Genomic DNA, 16,690 nt, shown 5'->3' with positions numbered 1-16,690 from the left:
GACTGTTTTAACAGTCAAACTCCACAGTCCAGTAAAACAGTTCTTGGGTTGTTGATTTAGTGTCGTCTCAACTTCACACAAAGGCCTCAATTCGGTGTCTGGTACACGCATCTGTAACAAGTGCTGATACACTGCTGTCACCGAGTGTCTGAGTCTTAGTCAATGGAGCCTTGTGAGTTGTAGTAGCTGCTGATAGTTCAGCTCTGATTGGTGCTATCTGTGTGTTAATGTGTCGCTTGTCATTTACTGCATATCATATTGTTGTTCTGAGCACAATGGAAGAACAGCAGAAAGTACAGTGGTGTTGAGGATCGAGCTCAACTGCTTTCAATGCACACGTCTGTCTCCAGAAGTAAATGTGTTCAACCTTTGAGGGTTTTAGTGACAATAAAAGAAGCCATCTTTGTTTAACCACTGAGAAGAGATGGACAAGTATTTAGTTTTAGCAGTGGTGGAGTACCCCAAGCTTTATAACCTTTTATAGTGACGTAAAAAAGGAATGTGGTTGGCAGGCGATCAGAGCAAAGCTCAAACAAGTCTTTAAAACGGCAGCAATCGAACTAGACATGGAGACTAGAATGTAAAATGTAGGTTTTTTCCCACTGGTTGGCTGTGTCCTCTGGTAATGTTGTGGTCAGATCGGTTCTTTATGATTTTCTTTTCTTTGCTTGTGTGAAAAACACATTTTAGCAGCTATAATACAGATTATGCAGTGTACTGTGTGGTTTGAAAATGGTTCCAATGAGGCGCATTTAGACCGAGCCGTTCTATGAGCTCTCTAGGGGTAATGGGGACTTGTGGCGCTCCCTGACGGGACAACATATCTTCATGGGTTGTTTCCCCCGGGGGCATTTGCACCGCATATAGGAACACTTTGATGTAATGGCTGCCTGGCAGTTGGTAGACCAGTGAAAGTCACGTCGTTATCCCTCTGTTGCTTATATCGAAAGAACCACTGGCTTCACGGTGGCTTCTTTCCTCTATATTTTGTTCAGGATTTTAGTGTTTAAGGTTGAAATATGTTGATGTTTTTTGTAATGGCGTGTTCCAGGGTTCTTCTTGACCTACTCCAAAGTAGGAGGTAAAAAAAAGGTTAAATTATAAGCTGCAATTGGCCATAGTTCCTGTGATGAAGAAGAAGGGAAGCCCCTTCAAATAACTGTAAGAACTATGAAGAAAGTTCCTCCTTTCCAAAACACCGATGGTTTCCTTCCTCACTTTACGATAGAGAGGCAGGAATTTCTTCTTCTCTGAAAGCCTACTCACCATTCCCCAAATGCAAGATTTCTATAATAGCGCATCTTGAAACATAGTGAGGTAGTCGGTGGGCTTCAGTTTAAATATTTTTGAGATGTTCTGCTCAGTAACAAAGTAATGAAGGTCATTTAAAACACGGTTTCCTTGGTGGAGAGATCTAAACTGAATATTGAAAATAAAACGCCCAAAGGCAAAGCTGCGTTGTATGACTGGCACAAGGCCAAACTGTTATTCCCACACATTTATTCTCCTCTCAAGGACTCTGAATTGATGTAAACTGAGACTCTGACTTTTTACTTATTAAGAGTTGAAGTGATTCATTCATGAAATACTGACTGAAAGATTTAATTAATGACCCACATACCAGTTATGACTGAACTTGTATCTGAAATTGCAATTTAAAGTTATTATGTGGATTAGATTATTTTAGATTTCCCTTTATTGTCCCACAATGGGGAAATTCACATAGTTACCGTGGCAATAAAGATCCTCAGCCCAGGAGAAAGATGAAGCTAAAGAAAAGCAACGGAAACACACAACAGCAGATTGTATCAACAATAGCAGCAGTTATACTCGGGCTGGTGAATTGCACAGTGGAATAGTGGTTACTGCACATTAATTATTGCACATTTTATCTTATTTCATAGCAGTGGCGTACACAGACTTTTTGAAGGGCAGGGGCGGAAAGAAAAAAAAGGGCACACATAGCGCGTCCTCACCACTGAAGAAGGCACTTTAGACACGTTTTATGTTATACAAATGGCACATTATATAGCCTTAAAACAGACTAACTAGACAGACTACTCAGGTTAGTTTAATGTTAGGATCAGCATCCATGAGAACTGTGTGGATTTCAACGTTGGACTGTGAAGAACATTTTGCCAACCAGGAGGGCACTTTAGCGAGTTTTGGCCCCCAGGAGGGTACTTTAGCACGCGTTTTGGTCCCCAACAGGGCACTTTAGCACGTGTTTTTGGTCCCCAAGAGGGTACATTAGCATGTGTTTTGGTCCCCAACAGGGCAATTTAGCACGTGTTTTTGGTCCCCAAGAGGGCAATTTAGCACGTGTTTTTGGTCCCCAAGAGGGTACTTTAGCACATGTTTTTGGTCCCCAACAGGGTACTTTAGCATGTGTTTTGGTCCCCAACAGGGCACTTTAGCACGTGTTTTTGGTCCCCAAGAGGGCACTTTAGCATGTGTTTTGGTCCCCAAGAGGGCAATTTAGCACGTGTTTTTGGTCCCCAAGAGAGCAATTTAGCACGTGTTTTTGGTCCCCAAGAGGGTACTTTAGCATGTGTTTTGGTCCCCAAGAGGGCAATTTAGCACGTGTTTTTGGTCCCCAAGAGGGTACTTTAGCATGTGTTTTGGTCCCCAAGAGAGCAATTTAGCACGTGTTTTTGGTCCCCAAGAGGGCAATTTAGCACGTGTTTTTGGTCCCCAAGAGGGCAATTTAGCACGTGTTTTTGGTCCCCAAGAGGGTACTTTAGCATGTGTTTTGGTCCCCAAGAGAGCAATTTAGCACGTGTTTTTGGTCCCCAAGAGGGCAATTTAGCACGTGTTTTTGGTCCCCAAGAGGGTACTTTAGCATGTGTTTTGGTCCCCAAGAGAGCAATTTAGCACGTGTTTTTGGTCCCCAAGAGGGCAATTTAGCACGTGTTTTTGGTCCCCAAGAGGGCAATTTAGCACGTGTTTTTGGTCCCCAAGAGGGTACTTTAGCATGTGTTTTGGTCCCCAAGAGGGCAATTTAGCACGTGTTTTTGGTCCCCAAGAGGGCAATTTAGCACGTGTTTTTGGTCCCCAAGAGGGTACTTTAGCATGTGTTTTGGTCCCCAAGAGGGCAATTTAGCACGTGTTTTTGGTCCCCAAGAGGGTACTTTAGCATGTGTTTTGGTCCCCAAGAGAGCAATTTAGCACGTGTTTTTGGTCCCCAAGAGAGCAATTTAGCACGTGTTTTTGGTCCCCAAGAGGGCAATTTAGCACGTGTTTTTGGTCCCCAAGAGGGTACTTTAGCATGTGTTTTGGTCCCCAAGAGGGCAATTTAGCACGTGTTTTTGGTCCCCAAGAGGGCAATTTAGCACATGTTTTTGGTCCCCAAGAGGGTACTTTAGCATGTGTTTTGGTCCCCAAGAGGGCAATTTAGCACATGTTTTTGGTCCCCAAGAGGGCAATTTAGCACATGTTTTTGGTCCCCAACAGGGCACTTTAGCATGTGTTTTTGGTCCCCAAGAGGGCAATTTGGCACGTGTTTTGGTCCCCAAGAGGGCACTTAAGCACGTGTTTTGGTCCCCAAGAGGGCAATTTGGCACGTGTTTTGGTCCCCAAGAGGGCACTTAAGCACGTGTTTTGGTCCCCAACAGGGCACTTTAGCATGTGTTTTTGGTCCCCAAGAGGGCACTTTAGCATGTGTTTTTGGTCCCCAAGAGGGCACTTTAGCATGTGTTTTGGTCCCCAAGAGGGCATTTTAGCATGTGTTTTGGACCCAAGAGGGCACTTTAGCATGTGTTTTGGCTCCCAAGAGGGCAATTGAGGGCACTTAAGCACGCATTTTTGCCTGCCAATAGGACATTTTAGCGAGTTTTGGCCCCCAAGAGGGTACTTTAGTACGTGTTTTGGCCCCCAAGACGGCACTTTAGCACGTTTTTTGGCTCCCAATAGGACATTTTAGCGAGTTTTGGCTCCCAAGAGGGCACTTTAGCACGTGTTTTGGCCCCCAAGAGGGCCCTTTAGCTTGCGTTTTTCAACAATTGGGCCACAAGGGGAGCCTCCCCTGTGCACACTACTATTTCACAGTATTTGATATCTCTCCTTCACACACTTGGGGTGAGAAACATTGTCCATCGTTGATGATAGTTTTGTATCATCCTCCTACCCAGAGACTGAGCTGGGCTTCTTGATCCGTCTATCGAGTCTCTTCCTGTCAGCCGTTGAGATGCTGCTGCTCCAGCAGACCACTCCAGAGAAAATGGCTGATGCCACAACAATGTCAAAGAAGGTCCTCAGGAGCGCTCCCTGCACTCCAAAGGACCTGAGTTTCCCATGCAGATTCTGCTGTGACCTTTCTTATAAAGTGCACGTGTGTTATGAGTCCAGTTACAAGTATGTGTACAAAAATCAGTGTATCCTCTGCTCACCTGCAGCAGGGAACTTTCTCAGAAGTGCGGTCCGGCACTGATTCCCTGTAAATCCCACAGGTGTTCAATGGGACTTTGGTTAGACCAGCTGTTCCACAGCCAAAAAATTTGTCTTCGTGCACAGAGGCATAGGTGAAACAGGGCAGGTCTATAAAAACATGGGAGCAGCTTTCCTGCATGATGACCTCCCCAAGCAACTCTACTCCTCCTCAAGGTTTAGAGTGACTAGGATGTTTTATTGATAACTCGCTAAATTAATTAAAAACACAGTTTTGACTTTTTGGTGCCACAAGAACTAAAGCAAGAATGTGCATTGAGCAGCAGCTGAGAATTCAGCTAATGCGCTGCTTTAGATGATAAATAAATCAAATAACCAACGATGACATCATTACATTGACAACATTTCTATATACTTGTTGACCATTAAAAGCGCTTTGGAGTATCAGGGGCAATGTGGGGTTCGGTGGGGAGGCTGGAGATCAAGCCATCGACCTTCAGACTGGATCGATTTTCATGGATGAGAATAGTATAGAGGGATCAGGGAGTGTGGGGTTGGTGTGGAGATCTATACACATCAGAGGCTTTTAAGGTGAGAAGCAGTCTCTTGAAGTTAATATGTTCTTTCACCTGAGGACCAGAAAGCTGCTCGAGGACGGCGGTAATATGTTCTGAAAGAGGGGGTAGCTGATTGCTGGAGCAATTCAAGATCATAGAGGAACTTGAGAAAGATGAGAGACAGCAGAGTTGTGTTAATCAATGCAAACTGTAATCAGGCTAAGTGCCAGAATGGGGTGCTGCTGGATGTGTGTGTGATGGTGATGATGATTACTAAGTGAAAGTATGCAGACTGAGAGATTATTTATGTGCTTGCAATGATAATCTGCTGTCAGGGATCACACCCAGAAAGCCTGGTGGGAGACGGACTGTGACGATGACAGAGGGAAAACTTTGGTCTATCCCAATAGGTTTGGTACCAATGCGGAGAAGCCCTGCTCTGTCCCCGGGTAAGTTTAAGATTACGTTCATAGGTGTGACGAGTAAATCGCTGAAACTGAATGCTGAATTAGGGGATAATAAGTTTAAAAAGTAGTGGGCCTGAAACCTAACCCTGAGGAACACCGCCGGTACGCGAACACGAGGGAGAAAATGGGCACTTGAGGGCACTTTAGCACTCGTTTGGCCCCCAAGAGGGCATTTTAGCATGTGTTTTGGCCCACAAGAGGGCATTTTAGCATGTGTTTTGGCCCACAAGAGGGCACTTTGGCACGTGTTTTGGCCCCCAAGAGGGCACTTGAGGGCTCTTTAGCACGCGTTTTGGCCCCCAAGAGGGCATTTTAGCATGTGGTTTGGCCCCCAAGAGGGCACCTTAGCATGTGTTTTGGCTCTCAAGAGGGCACTTGAGGGCTCTTTAGCACGCGTTTTGGCCCCCAAGAGGGCATTTTAGCATGTGGTTTGGCCCCCAAGAGGGCACTTTAGCATGTGTTTTGGCTCTCAAGAGGGCATTTGAGGGCTCTTTAGCACGCGTTTTGGCCCCCAAGAGGGCATTTTAGTACGTGTTTTGGCCCCCAAGAGGGAACTTTAGCACGTGTTTTGGTCCCCAAGAGGACACTTTAGCACGTGTTTTGGCCCCCAAGAGGGCACTTTAGCACGTGTTTTGGCCCCCAAGAGGGCATTTTAGTACGTGTTTTGGCCCCCAAGAGGACACTTTAGCACGTGGTTTGGCCCCCAAGAGGGCACTTTAGCACGTGTTTTGGCCCCCAAGAGGGCACTTTAGCACGTGTTTTGGCTCTCAAGAGGGCACTTGAGGGTATTTTAGTACGTGTTTTGGCCCAAGAGGACACTTTAGCACATATTTCGGCCCCCAAGAGGGCATTTCACTGAAACTGAATGCTGAATAGGGGGATAATAAGTTAAAAAAAAGGTTAAAAAAATGGTCAGAATTTAGGTACAGGTCTCTTAATTAGTTCTCATTTCATATTTGGTTCTTCTTCCAAGGCTGAGATTCAAGGTTCAAGAAGCTTTATTTATCCCAAAGGGAAATTTCTGTGCAACAGTTACAATACAAAGTGGGAAAGTCATAGTCATAGTTTATTTATAGAGCACATTTAAAACAACCTCAGTCGACCAAAGGGCTAAAAATAATCATAAACACTACAACAACAAATACAACACAAGGGATACTAATCATTCAATATAAAACAAATTAAGATTAAAAGTGAAAATAAAAGAGAGTAAGAGCCATAAACAGAAAGAGCCAAGATTCCTAAGTAATCAAAGTAATATAATAAAACCTAAAATAAAGCAAACATAAAATACATAAAGTAACTGAATACAATAAAATTACCGTTTGTAGGTAGGTGTTAACTGAATGCAGTTTAAATGGTGCCTCAGCAACCATTTCTTGAGAGGCAGAGTTCACTCTGGGCAGGTTGATGCACCATCATGGGGCCGAGCTAATGAACCGTGAAGTCATTATCAGAGAGTTTTGGCAAAGGAGTTCAGCGTTTTTGGCTCTCTGTGAATAACTGTTTATAAGAATGCAAGAAGGTTGGAAAAGAAAACGTATTTGGTCAATAAACAGCAGCAGCCATGTGTAATTGGCTTGTTGATTTGTGAGGCAGTGAACAACTGAAAGGAGGAATAAAGTAGCAGGAGACCTACTGACAGAGATGAATGACACCCAGAGGAAGGTTCAGAAAGGGTGAATCACAGTTGAGAGACTTTTGCCTTTTGTTTATTGGCGTGTTGGTGGCACTGGAATGCAAATGGGAGATGACCGCCTGGGTCATAGACCCACATCGTAGCATCGTGTTTGATGGTAGGCACCTGTGATCCGTCCTGTCCAACCGTTGGAGTACTTACTGCTAACACATTCTGACGAGCAAGGATCCCAACAGTGGAGGGTTTATTGAGGAATACGAAGGGTCTGTCTCTTTCCATCTAAAGCGTAAACGGCAGCCAACCCTACATCTACGGAGACCGTGGGGCTCGTTGTCGGAGCTGCCGGGGCCCACGTCATTAGTGTGTGCACTCTCAGAAATAGGGGTACAGTACGAGTCCTTTTTTTGTCCCCTGAGGTACAATCTATACTAATGTACCCCCTAGGGTTAATTATTGGACCTAAAGGTACCTATATGTACTTTTTTTGAGGGTCCAAAAGGTACATATATGTACTCAAGTGGTAAAAGGTACATATATGTACATTTTTTTCTACATGCTGGGGTACAATAGACAGTCTGTGTTAGGCTACTCCAGTATAAGGGTACAAAACTATACCTTCTGAGGGTACTGCCCCAGTGACGAGCCATCGTACCCCTAAAGGTACAATTCTGTACTTTATTTTCTCAGTGTGAGTGTGTTTGTGTGAACTCGCCGTAAACATTTGATTAATTGCCGAGAAGCAATTACAAGCAATTAAAGTCCTATTATGATGGCAGTGAAGGACAACACAAGCTAATCTGGCTATCATCACCATAATTAGCACATCATTTTCTCACCAGGCCTGATGGACAAAAAAAACATGTATTTTTCTAAACTTTTTAGTTTGACTTCTTCACACGGGAACTGGGTGACGAGGCACTTTCTCCCTGAGCTCTAAGCTTCGCTCTCCTTTGTATTGTGGTGTTCTGCAGCTTGATACATGAGGACAAAGTCTCACACTTGATCCTGTTTCTCCCCTCCTCACCCTCCCTCCCTCCCTCCCTGTCCTGTCTGTCTCCTCTCCTTTTTGTTTTTCCTCCCTCTTAGCAACAACCAAACTACTGGAGCTTCAAGGTCAGTGCCAATATTGTGTTTGTGCTTCAGCATAAATCTGTGCCTCTGTGTGGATTTGTCTCTAATAGGATAAGTCCATTGTGTCTTTGCATGCTTGCTTGCCTTCTCTGCATTGCATTTAGTGTTGGTCACATGTTGGCACCCACTCTTACATTCACTCTTAACTCTCGCATTGCATGCTGTGACATTTCTATCTCGGCTTGTGAGAGAATTCATTAGAAACGATTGATTTGAAGCAGGCAGGAAAAAGGAGTCGTAAGTGCTTTGTTTGACGTTGGCTTTGAAAGCTTTTTGTCTGAGTGTAGCAGCTTATCACTGAGTGCCACCATCTCCTTGTGATGGCTTGTGTAGTGCGGTTATTACAGTTATTGAACACAAAATGTCTGTTTCTTGAAGGCAGAGGCGCGCCGTGTGATTTACATTGTGTGGTCCAGCTCCGGCTGTAAAGGTTTCTCCGTAAAGACGCCGTGCACACGAACGCCCCAGATTCCAGCGTTTCACACGGATCTGGTGATGCTTTTGTTGACCCTAAGCCAATCACACGTGAGGATAAAGCATGTCATTTTCCTGTTGCTGCAGCTGAAATGTTGCCAAAGGAAAGGTGGAGAGCTTCAGCGCGTCGGGCTCCGCTCTGCAGCTCGTAGAGTTTATTTATACGTCGGAAACGGCTTTTTTTTTAAATCACTGCATTTGCTTTCTAGAAATGACAATTACAGGGTAAATTTCACGCTTTTAGTCTTTTTGTTTAACAGGTTTTCTCTTAAGTTATTCATTTTTCTCCTTTTACAAAACACAAGACGGGACACATGACGCGATGAGTCGTGGGAAAACGTGTCCATGTGTGGAGATGAGTGATGAAACGGAGAGACGGAGCAGTTAAAGGTGCAGGTTTGTGTTTTAAGTGAACAGCCCTGTTAAACCACTGCGTAATTAAGGCAAGGCAGGTTTATCTGTACAGCACAATTCAGTGCTGTACAGAGACATTAAAACAGTAGAAATAAAAAGCATGATTTAAATTTTAAACAAAAAAGAAAGAGATAAGAACAACAGATAAAATCTGAAGTTAAAATGTGATTAAGTTTTGAAACTCAAGCTTCAGATTTGGAGCTTTATTCAAATGCAGCTGAAAATAGGTGCGTCTTCAACCTAGACTTAAATACACTGAGGCTGTGTTCAAAACCGCATATTTCTCCTACTACTCATACTAACCTTTTGAGTTAGTATGCGAGTTTGAGTAAGCGAGAAGTTCCAGGATGCATACTAGATTCTCTGAAATGTTGGGTATGCATCATGAGGTTACTACTCATACTCAAACTACCCAAGATGCAACGTGACGTGACGTCGCCGATCGTCATTTCCTGTCAAAACGGCAGTTTCAAGCTAGCTACAACGAGGGTAGGTTCACTTCCTGTTTTCAAAACAAAAGCACCAATTGTATGGTAATGGCTTTCCCTATGATAAAAGGCAACGGGTATTTTATTTTGTGAAAATAACCGGAAGTGCGTTGCTCACTGCGGCTAGCTTTAGTAGCGCCGAATTCGTGGGAACTAAATTGTAAATAGCCGGTATTTAGTCAGGTTTTCAACACGTTGGGGGTCTAAACGACTACTTTCTCTCCTGAAAATGTCTCAAATGTTGCTAAAGTTTACAGAGTTTAGAGCTTAAGCGAAATCAGCTTCAGGCCGGCTGATTTCGGCTCGGGCAGGAGCGAAATGCATTGTGGGTAAACGCTCTGCATACTGTCTGATCGATGAGTATGGAAGTATGTAGTATGCGGTTTCGAACACAGCCATGGTCTTAAAGTGTGACCTCCCGACCAGGATGGTTCTTTGGGGCTGAAGCTCCGCCCCCTCGCCTCTTTTTTTTTTTTTTTTTTTTTTTTTTTTTTAAGCCACAGGTTCCTGCAGTTGAAACGCAGCTCAGGTAATGCTTGTGTTTTCTCCATGTGCACGTTGGAGCATCCCAGAAGCATCCCAGATGTCAGCTCTGATTAGAAAACATGTGTCTGGGTTACCATGGCTACCGGCACAGAGTAAATGGCTTGGGCAGGAAGTTGGGAACAGGAAATGAGCAAACCTCCCGTATTTCATGCAGTCAGCGGTGCTTTTTCTTTACATTTGCCCACTAAATGTTCATAAACATGTTTTCTGATGGTTATCACTGATTTTTATACAGTAATGTTCTCTTATTTAATTGTGGGTGCTGTAAATGACCTCAGCCGTGCGTTGTGTGTAATGGCCGTGGAGGACTTCTAATGAGGTTTAAGAATGAGAACATGTTTTTTTTAGAGATTGTTTTGAGTTTGTGGCATAAAATTGGCTCATAAACTGCTTTGGGCCTCCAGAGACTGTTGGAGAAAACAGCCCACATCCAGTGATGCATCTGTCTCTGTGCAGAACACAGCCTTGTGTGCAGATAATCAACACAGACTATACATTCATCCGCTGTGGATAAAGCAGGCGCTGCCAGTCCTCCAGCAGCTCTGATGATGTCTTTGTTTGACTTGATGTGGAATCAAACGCTCTCTTTTTTACTTCTGTGGGGTCCAAATAAAACAAATGTCCTTTTCTCTAATTCCCTGATGAGTTCCTCACTTTTAATTGTGCACGTCTCGGTTTTAGAGTGCACATACACACACTTCTGCCTTTGTGTGTGCACCCAGATTTAGTCATGAAACAACAATACAGTAAAAGTTTTATGCAAATTGACCCTGATGTTCTTTGGCTGAGACAGTGATGTAGACAACCAGCTCCGCTTTTAAAAGGCTTTCAGTGTGAAACGAAACCATTTAACCCTAATCCCTGATAGGGGACATTTTTGTCCATTTGGGGTGTACTTTCTTCTTTAATTTCACACTGGAAATAGTGATACTCATCATATTTGGTCCAGTTGTGCATTTTTTACTATTTTTTTCGAATTTCAAACACACATAATATACAATGCAAATTTTCATTGTGTAAAAAAAAAAAACTCCTTAATTTCTGAAAAGGGACATTTTTGTCCCCTTTTTAAAACGACCTAAAAACATCATATATTAATATTTTTTTCCACTTTTTTTTCCATAAATCTTTTCTTCCACTTCAGTTCTGATCATAACCACCAAGTTTTCAATTATTTAAAAAAAATGAACCCTTTAGATGCCAATTTGAACTTTTTAGCCCAAATTTGAAGCCTTTAGGTGCCAGTATTTTCAAAATATGGAATGCAAAATGGAATTATTGAGTCGGGATAATTATGGTCTGGGACATTTCAATGATTAGCAACAACATTGATTTTCAGGGATTTTACATTTTTTTGTTATGCCTGATTTAAAAAAAAAAAAAAAACTCATTAATTTCTGAAAAGGGACATTTTTGTCCCCTTTTAAAACGACCTAAAAACATCATATATTAATATTTTTTTCAACTTTTTTTTTCATAAATCTTTTCTTCCACTTCAGTTCTGATCATAACTACCAAATTTTCAATTATTTAAAAAAATTAACCCTTTAAATACCAGTGTATATGAGGTAAACACCAATTTCTGTTAAAACACACACACAAAAACTGCTGTATTTTCAATGTAATCAGTGCAAAGTGAAATATTCTATGGGGGATTATTAGGTCTGGGATATGTCATTGATGAGCTACAACATCAGTTTTATCAGCTTTTTAGTTTTTCTGCAATGGCAGATTACAGAAGCAGGACGTTTGCTTTGTTGGAAAGATCCCAATAGAAGAATTCGGAGGTTTTTTTACCTCTACCTTTATAACAGACATCTACAGGTTGTTACTCATTTATGACACTTGAGGTCTACAGATGTCAATAGAGAATAATATTCATATTTAATATAACAAGATAACGCACAGATCCACGGATTTCCACAAAGATATTGACAGGATGATGGAGACAACAGCCCATAAACGGCTCGCCCACCGGCTTCATTGTCCGTGTCCTCTGCTGTTTTTCCTGCTCACGGATTTTAAAGCTTGCATCAATCTTGTTGCTCTTTTGGTTCAGCGCTGGGTAAAGAGATGAAACGGCTGCTTCATGTTTACTACAGTGACGCGTTGTTGTTTAGTGGTTCAGAAATGTTGTAAAATTATTAGTCTATAGTCTATAGTCCTCGCTACAGCTGGCCCTGTGCTGCGTGTCGTTCCCCCTCTCTCTGCCCCCTGCTTCCTGTCTCTGAAGTTTCCTATCCATTAAAGGCACAAAAGCCCAGAAAAAAATTAAAATAAAACCTGCTGGTATCAGTGGTGTGTTTTGCCTTTAAGTGATATTTTAGACTGGAACTACTACGCTGAGAAGACAATTCAACTTGGCTGTAAATGCAGGAGTTTTTTAAAAAATTTATTTTGAAATACGTGCTTTTATGTTGAAACAAGTAAAACAGGAAGTAGCGCCGGTTAGCTCCGTTAGCGTCACACCTGTAGCGGTGATGTTAGCTGCTGGTTTATCTTTATTTTATTCCTCCATGCTTCGTGGTGTTTGCTGTAACTGTGTGAATGTGATGCATTTAACAGACTTTTACAATAATAAAACCTGCGTTAATGCGCCATAAAATATTTATTGGCGTTAAATAATTAACAAGTTAACGCAATAATAACGAGTTAACTCGCCCGGCCCTAAAAATAATCCGAAAAGCTGCATGTTCGGGACAGAAATCTCCCTCGGTGCAGATGCGTTTCCTCTCATACGGCATACGGCTGATGTCTCTGTGCGCCTGGATCAAACACAGCGTTCCATCTCTGCTGATGCATCTTCAGATTCAGGAATACTTTATTAATCCCTCCGGGGAAATTCTTTAATCTCCTCTCACTCTTCATCAAGCTTCAGCTTTTTACACACAACACTAAACGTGTCTCACCTGTGGCGGCTTCAGCTCTCAGGTGCATTCCACTCGGGTTCTGATTAGCTGCAGATGGGTTCTGGTCGGTGGGAAAAGTGGTTATTCATGAGGTATGTTAAGTGCACCGTTTGGGGGATGGAATGAGCTGACAAAACTCAAACATTCACTCCAGAACAACTCGACAGTCTAAGCTGCTTCATGTCCCGCTCTGTTGTACCACTAAAGCACAGTTTTCCATCAAATATAAAGGTGGAACTTTATGGAACAAGTGTATTCACCTGACAAACCGCTCTCTATAAAAGGAAATTTAAAGATCACCTGTACTCTATGGGACTGTCTTAATACTTTTTCTTCTCTTTTTTTGTTTATAGTTGCCATTGCAATTTAGTCTTTTGATTTATTGTAATTTATTTCTTGATTCATTGCTTGATTATTGATTTTTGTGATGTTTTTTTTTCTCTCATTAATCCATTTGTAGTTTTATCCTGATAAGATGCATTTAATTTTGTTTATTTATCTTAATGGGGAGGTTCTCCATAAGCCCTCCCAGGGTTTCTAACTTCTCCAGCACTGATTCATTGCAGCTTATCATTTATTATCATTTATTATTATTTATTATCATTTATTATCTATTACTCCTGAGACCCAGAGAAAAAAAAGTTTTTGGATTTCTTTTTTCTTTTTTTTACACCACATAAGTCTTTGGGGTGAAAAAAACATTACTACAATAAAAAAAAGTCAAAACATGTTTTTGTTTTTTTTACAGTATGTCCTTTGGAGAGGACATCGGGACTCCGTTATTGCAAATATGAACATATTAACACATTTAGAGTTGTACATTTACAACTGAACTCTTTTGAACCTTAGTTTTTGGTGCAAGGAATATTCCTGAGAGAGAGAGGGGATACTCAGCCAAAGTAATGTAACAAAGGTACGTTACTTCGGCACAAAGGTAAGTAAAATGGCCACATTTCCTTTAAGCCAGTCGTTCCCATCACCTTATTTAACAAATCAAGAGCGAGCTGATTAGTGTAGTAGTTGAATCAGGTGTGTTAGTTCTGGGTTGGTTTTGGATTGTGGTACTCCATGAAGCAGTTATTTGAGATGCAGATATTTTACACTACTGTATTGTGTAAAACAGGTGAAAACAAAGTTAGCACATGCTGATGTCCTCTATGGAGGACGCACATGAACAAGATATTTTTTAGGTGAAAAAATAATTACACTCCTCTGAAAACTCATCTAAACTATTCCTTAGATATTAATTTACTAGAATCAATCTGAATATTAAACTCACAAAGCTCATAATTACATAATTATACACTTGTGATCGCGGCCATTTTGAAGAACCAGGAAGAGAATTCTGTCAAGACTCCACCCAAACACATGTCATATCATTGAAAAGCCCAGGATGTGCTCTGTAAGGGCCAACAGGAATGAACACGGTGGCATGTATGGCTTAAGAGATACAGACCAAAAACCTAGGTCCTCTACAGAGGGTCTCAGGACGATATATAGTTATTTATTTATTTGATTCTATTTCTTTCTTTTATGTGATACACTCTTGTTTGTAATGTTTTATTAAAGTGCAAACAAACAATGAGACATGAAGCCCACGCTGTTGCGAACGCTTCCCTGTAAAGCCCCGCTGAATCCTGCCATCCAAACAGGTGGAAAACGACGGTAAGCGAGGACAGTCAGCATGTAGACGGGGTGAAATGGGCCTTTAACGCCAGCTTTATTAATTTACCGCTATAACTTTCCAGGTGAATCAAAGCGAGGGGCTCTTTGCACCTTCAGAAGACTAAAACCCGTTAAATCTGAGCGTAAAACACCTGCTGCAGAACACAAAGATTTGCTCTAATCTGATCCGGTTCTTCTCAGATCTGGAGTCTGAACTTGGTTTGGTTTAATATTGTTTTCACTGAGCACCTGATTTAAACCGTTAAATATACTGAAGAATTGAGTCGACTGGAACTTCCGGAGCTAAGAAAGAAAAGAAATACCCAACATAAATGAGTGGAAATCGCTCTGAAGAGTTGCCTTTTTAGCTTGAACTGGTCCAAAACTGTGAGGATCAACAGAAAGCTATGATTCATAATTAGTTCCACCTGCAGCCTGAATAAATTACGCTCATTGGAGCGACTCCTCTGACCCGTAACCTGTGGGAGATTGTAGCGCTGGTGCTAACGTAAGCGTTTGCTGCAGCTCTGAGCGTCTTAGCCATAAAGCGAGTTGATATCCTGAAAGGCTGCGTGCACACCTTCTGCTGACACAGGGAATATAAACTCTGCTGAAGGATTTTCTGGGATGGAACAATAGAAAAGCTGCTGCTTTAGGATTAAATGGCTTGTAAAAATGTTAGCTATATTTTACATTAAAATGACAAAGGATGAGACTGGGAGGATAGATTTAAAAACCAGACTTCTGTGTCTGCATCACAACCCGGGGAAGCTGTTTTCTCTCCTTTTTCCAGAGTTAAAAAAATGCTTCCACAGAGAATTGATTTAAGTTTCTGCCTCTGATCGGTGTTTCTGCAAAGCTGAGATAACTCAGCAGCCAGGTTTAATAACAGAATGTCATGGATCGGTGTGAGGAGAGTCATCGTAAGATTCAGCATGTGCAGTAGTCAGCGGGGGGGGACGCAGCCACGATGCTTTGACAATTATTTTAGCTTAAAAAGCCTAAATTTGACGACCTTGAGCTGCAGTTAAATCACATTCACTGATCGGTAATCGTTGCATAGCTTGGATTCTCTTCCAGATGAAATGGGCCGTAAAAAAAATGTTTAAATTGATCATATTACTGGAGGGAATTCTATCTTTTAATTTCTTGTTTTTGAGCAGAAAAAACATATTGATAGTCAAAATAATGTGCATCTTGATGAGTTTAAAAAAAAAGCATACAGTCTACCTCCTTTTTTTTTTCCCCACAACAATTCCAGAACAATACACAATTGTGGGGGGCTACTTAAAGGGATAATCCGGAGTAAAATGCACTTTAGATCAATTTACGGGATGTTGGGAGTACATACGTTGAGTTGACATCAAAAGACCGTGGTGAAGTTAGTTTGATATTGGATATTCGACGGATATTCACAATAAGGAAATAAGGTGTCTCTTTTTTTTCAAACCAATATCAAACCAACTTCACCACGGTCTTAGCGGCAGCTGCAGCAGACACATTTCCAGAAAGGTACTGGCTTGATTAAATTCATTCTGGACTCTCTATCCGACCACATGAAGACCTCGGGACACTTCGGTTTGGCTTTAGGGACCCTCTACTCACTACCACGTAAGTGTTCTGTTGTTTGGAGCTGTAGAAGAGGTATAAAAATAGCGTTTTGTAGCGGTGACATGATATGCCCTCATCACTTTCAGGCTAACGACTTTTGGCTAAAAACGGTCAAATCGAAATTCTCAAAACGCATCCGAATGACATGATTTTGATGTCAACTCAACGTATGTACTCCCAACATCCCGTAAATTGATCTAAAGTGCATTTTACTCCAGATTATCGCTTTAACGAACAGTTAAGGACATCTATATATAGCAATTGAATAAGTGTAAAATGCTCAGTATAAATAAAAAGGAGGACAAAAGAGAGGAAAGAGAAGGAGAGAGTGAGTGGGGGTCCATCAATCAGGGGGCAGAGATTGAGGCTACCTTTACACGGAAACGATCTGAAACCAAAACGC

At 41.9% G+C, this 16,690-nt stretch overlaps 1 protein-coding gene across 11 annotated transcripts in view; it reads left to right on the top strand.

Moving 5' to 3' along the window:
- Positions 1-16,690, top strand: part of LOC142373825 (SRC kinase signaling inhibitor 1-like) — a 163,856-nt gene that overhangs the window by 81,176 nt on the left and 65,990 nt on the right. For 8 of the 11 annotated variants that reach the window (XR_012768581.1, XM_075457252.1, XM_075457256.1 and 5 more), the window contains one exon: positions 8,136-8,162. The exons of 2 other annotated variants lie outside the window; for them this stretch is intronic. Coding sequence is in view for 6 of the 9 variants with exons in the window: in XM_075457252.1 (XP_075313367.1) it covers positions 8,136-8,162 (27 nt within the window). In the remaining 3 variants the exon portion in view is untranslated. Of the gene's footprint in view, positions 1-5,289; positions 5,393-8,135; positions 8,163-16,690 lie in introns of those variants that run through there. One more of the 11 variants, XM_075457259.1, reaches the window with a different exon arrangement.

The sequence above is a fragment of the Odontesthes bonariensis genome, chromosome 23 (assembly GCF_027942865.1).
Source record: "Odontesthes bonariensis isolate fOdoBon6 chromosome 23, fOdoBon6.hap1, whole genome shotgun sequence".
In the NCBI taxonomy this organism is placed as follows: Eukaryota; Metazoa; Chordata; class Actinopteri; order Atheriniformes; family Atherinopsidae; genus Odontesthes; species Odontesthes bonariensis.
The sequence above is the reverse complement of the archived record's forward strand: the minus strand, read 5'-3'. Positions and strand labels throughout refer to the sequence as shown.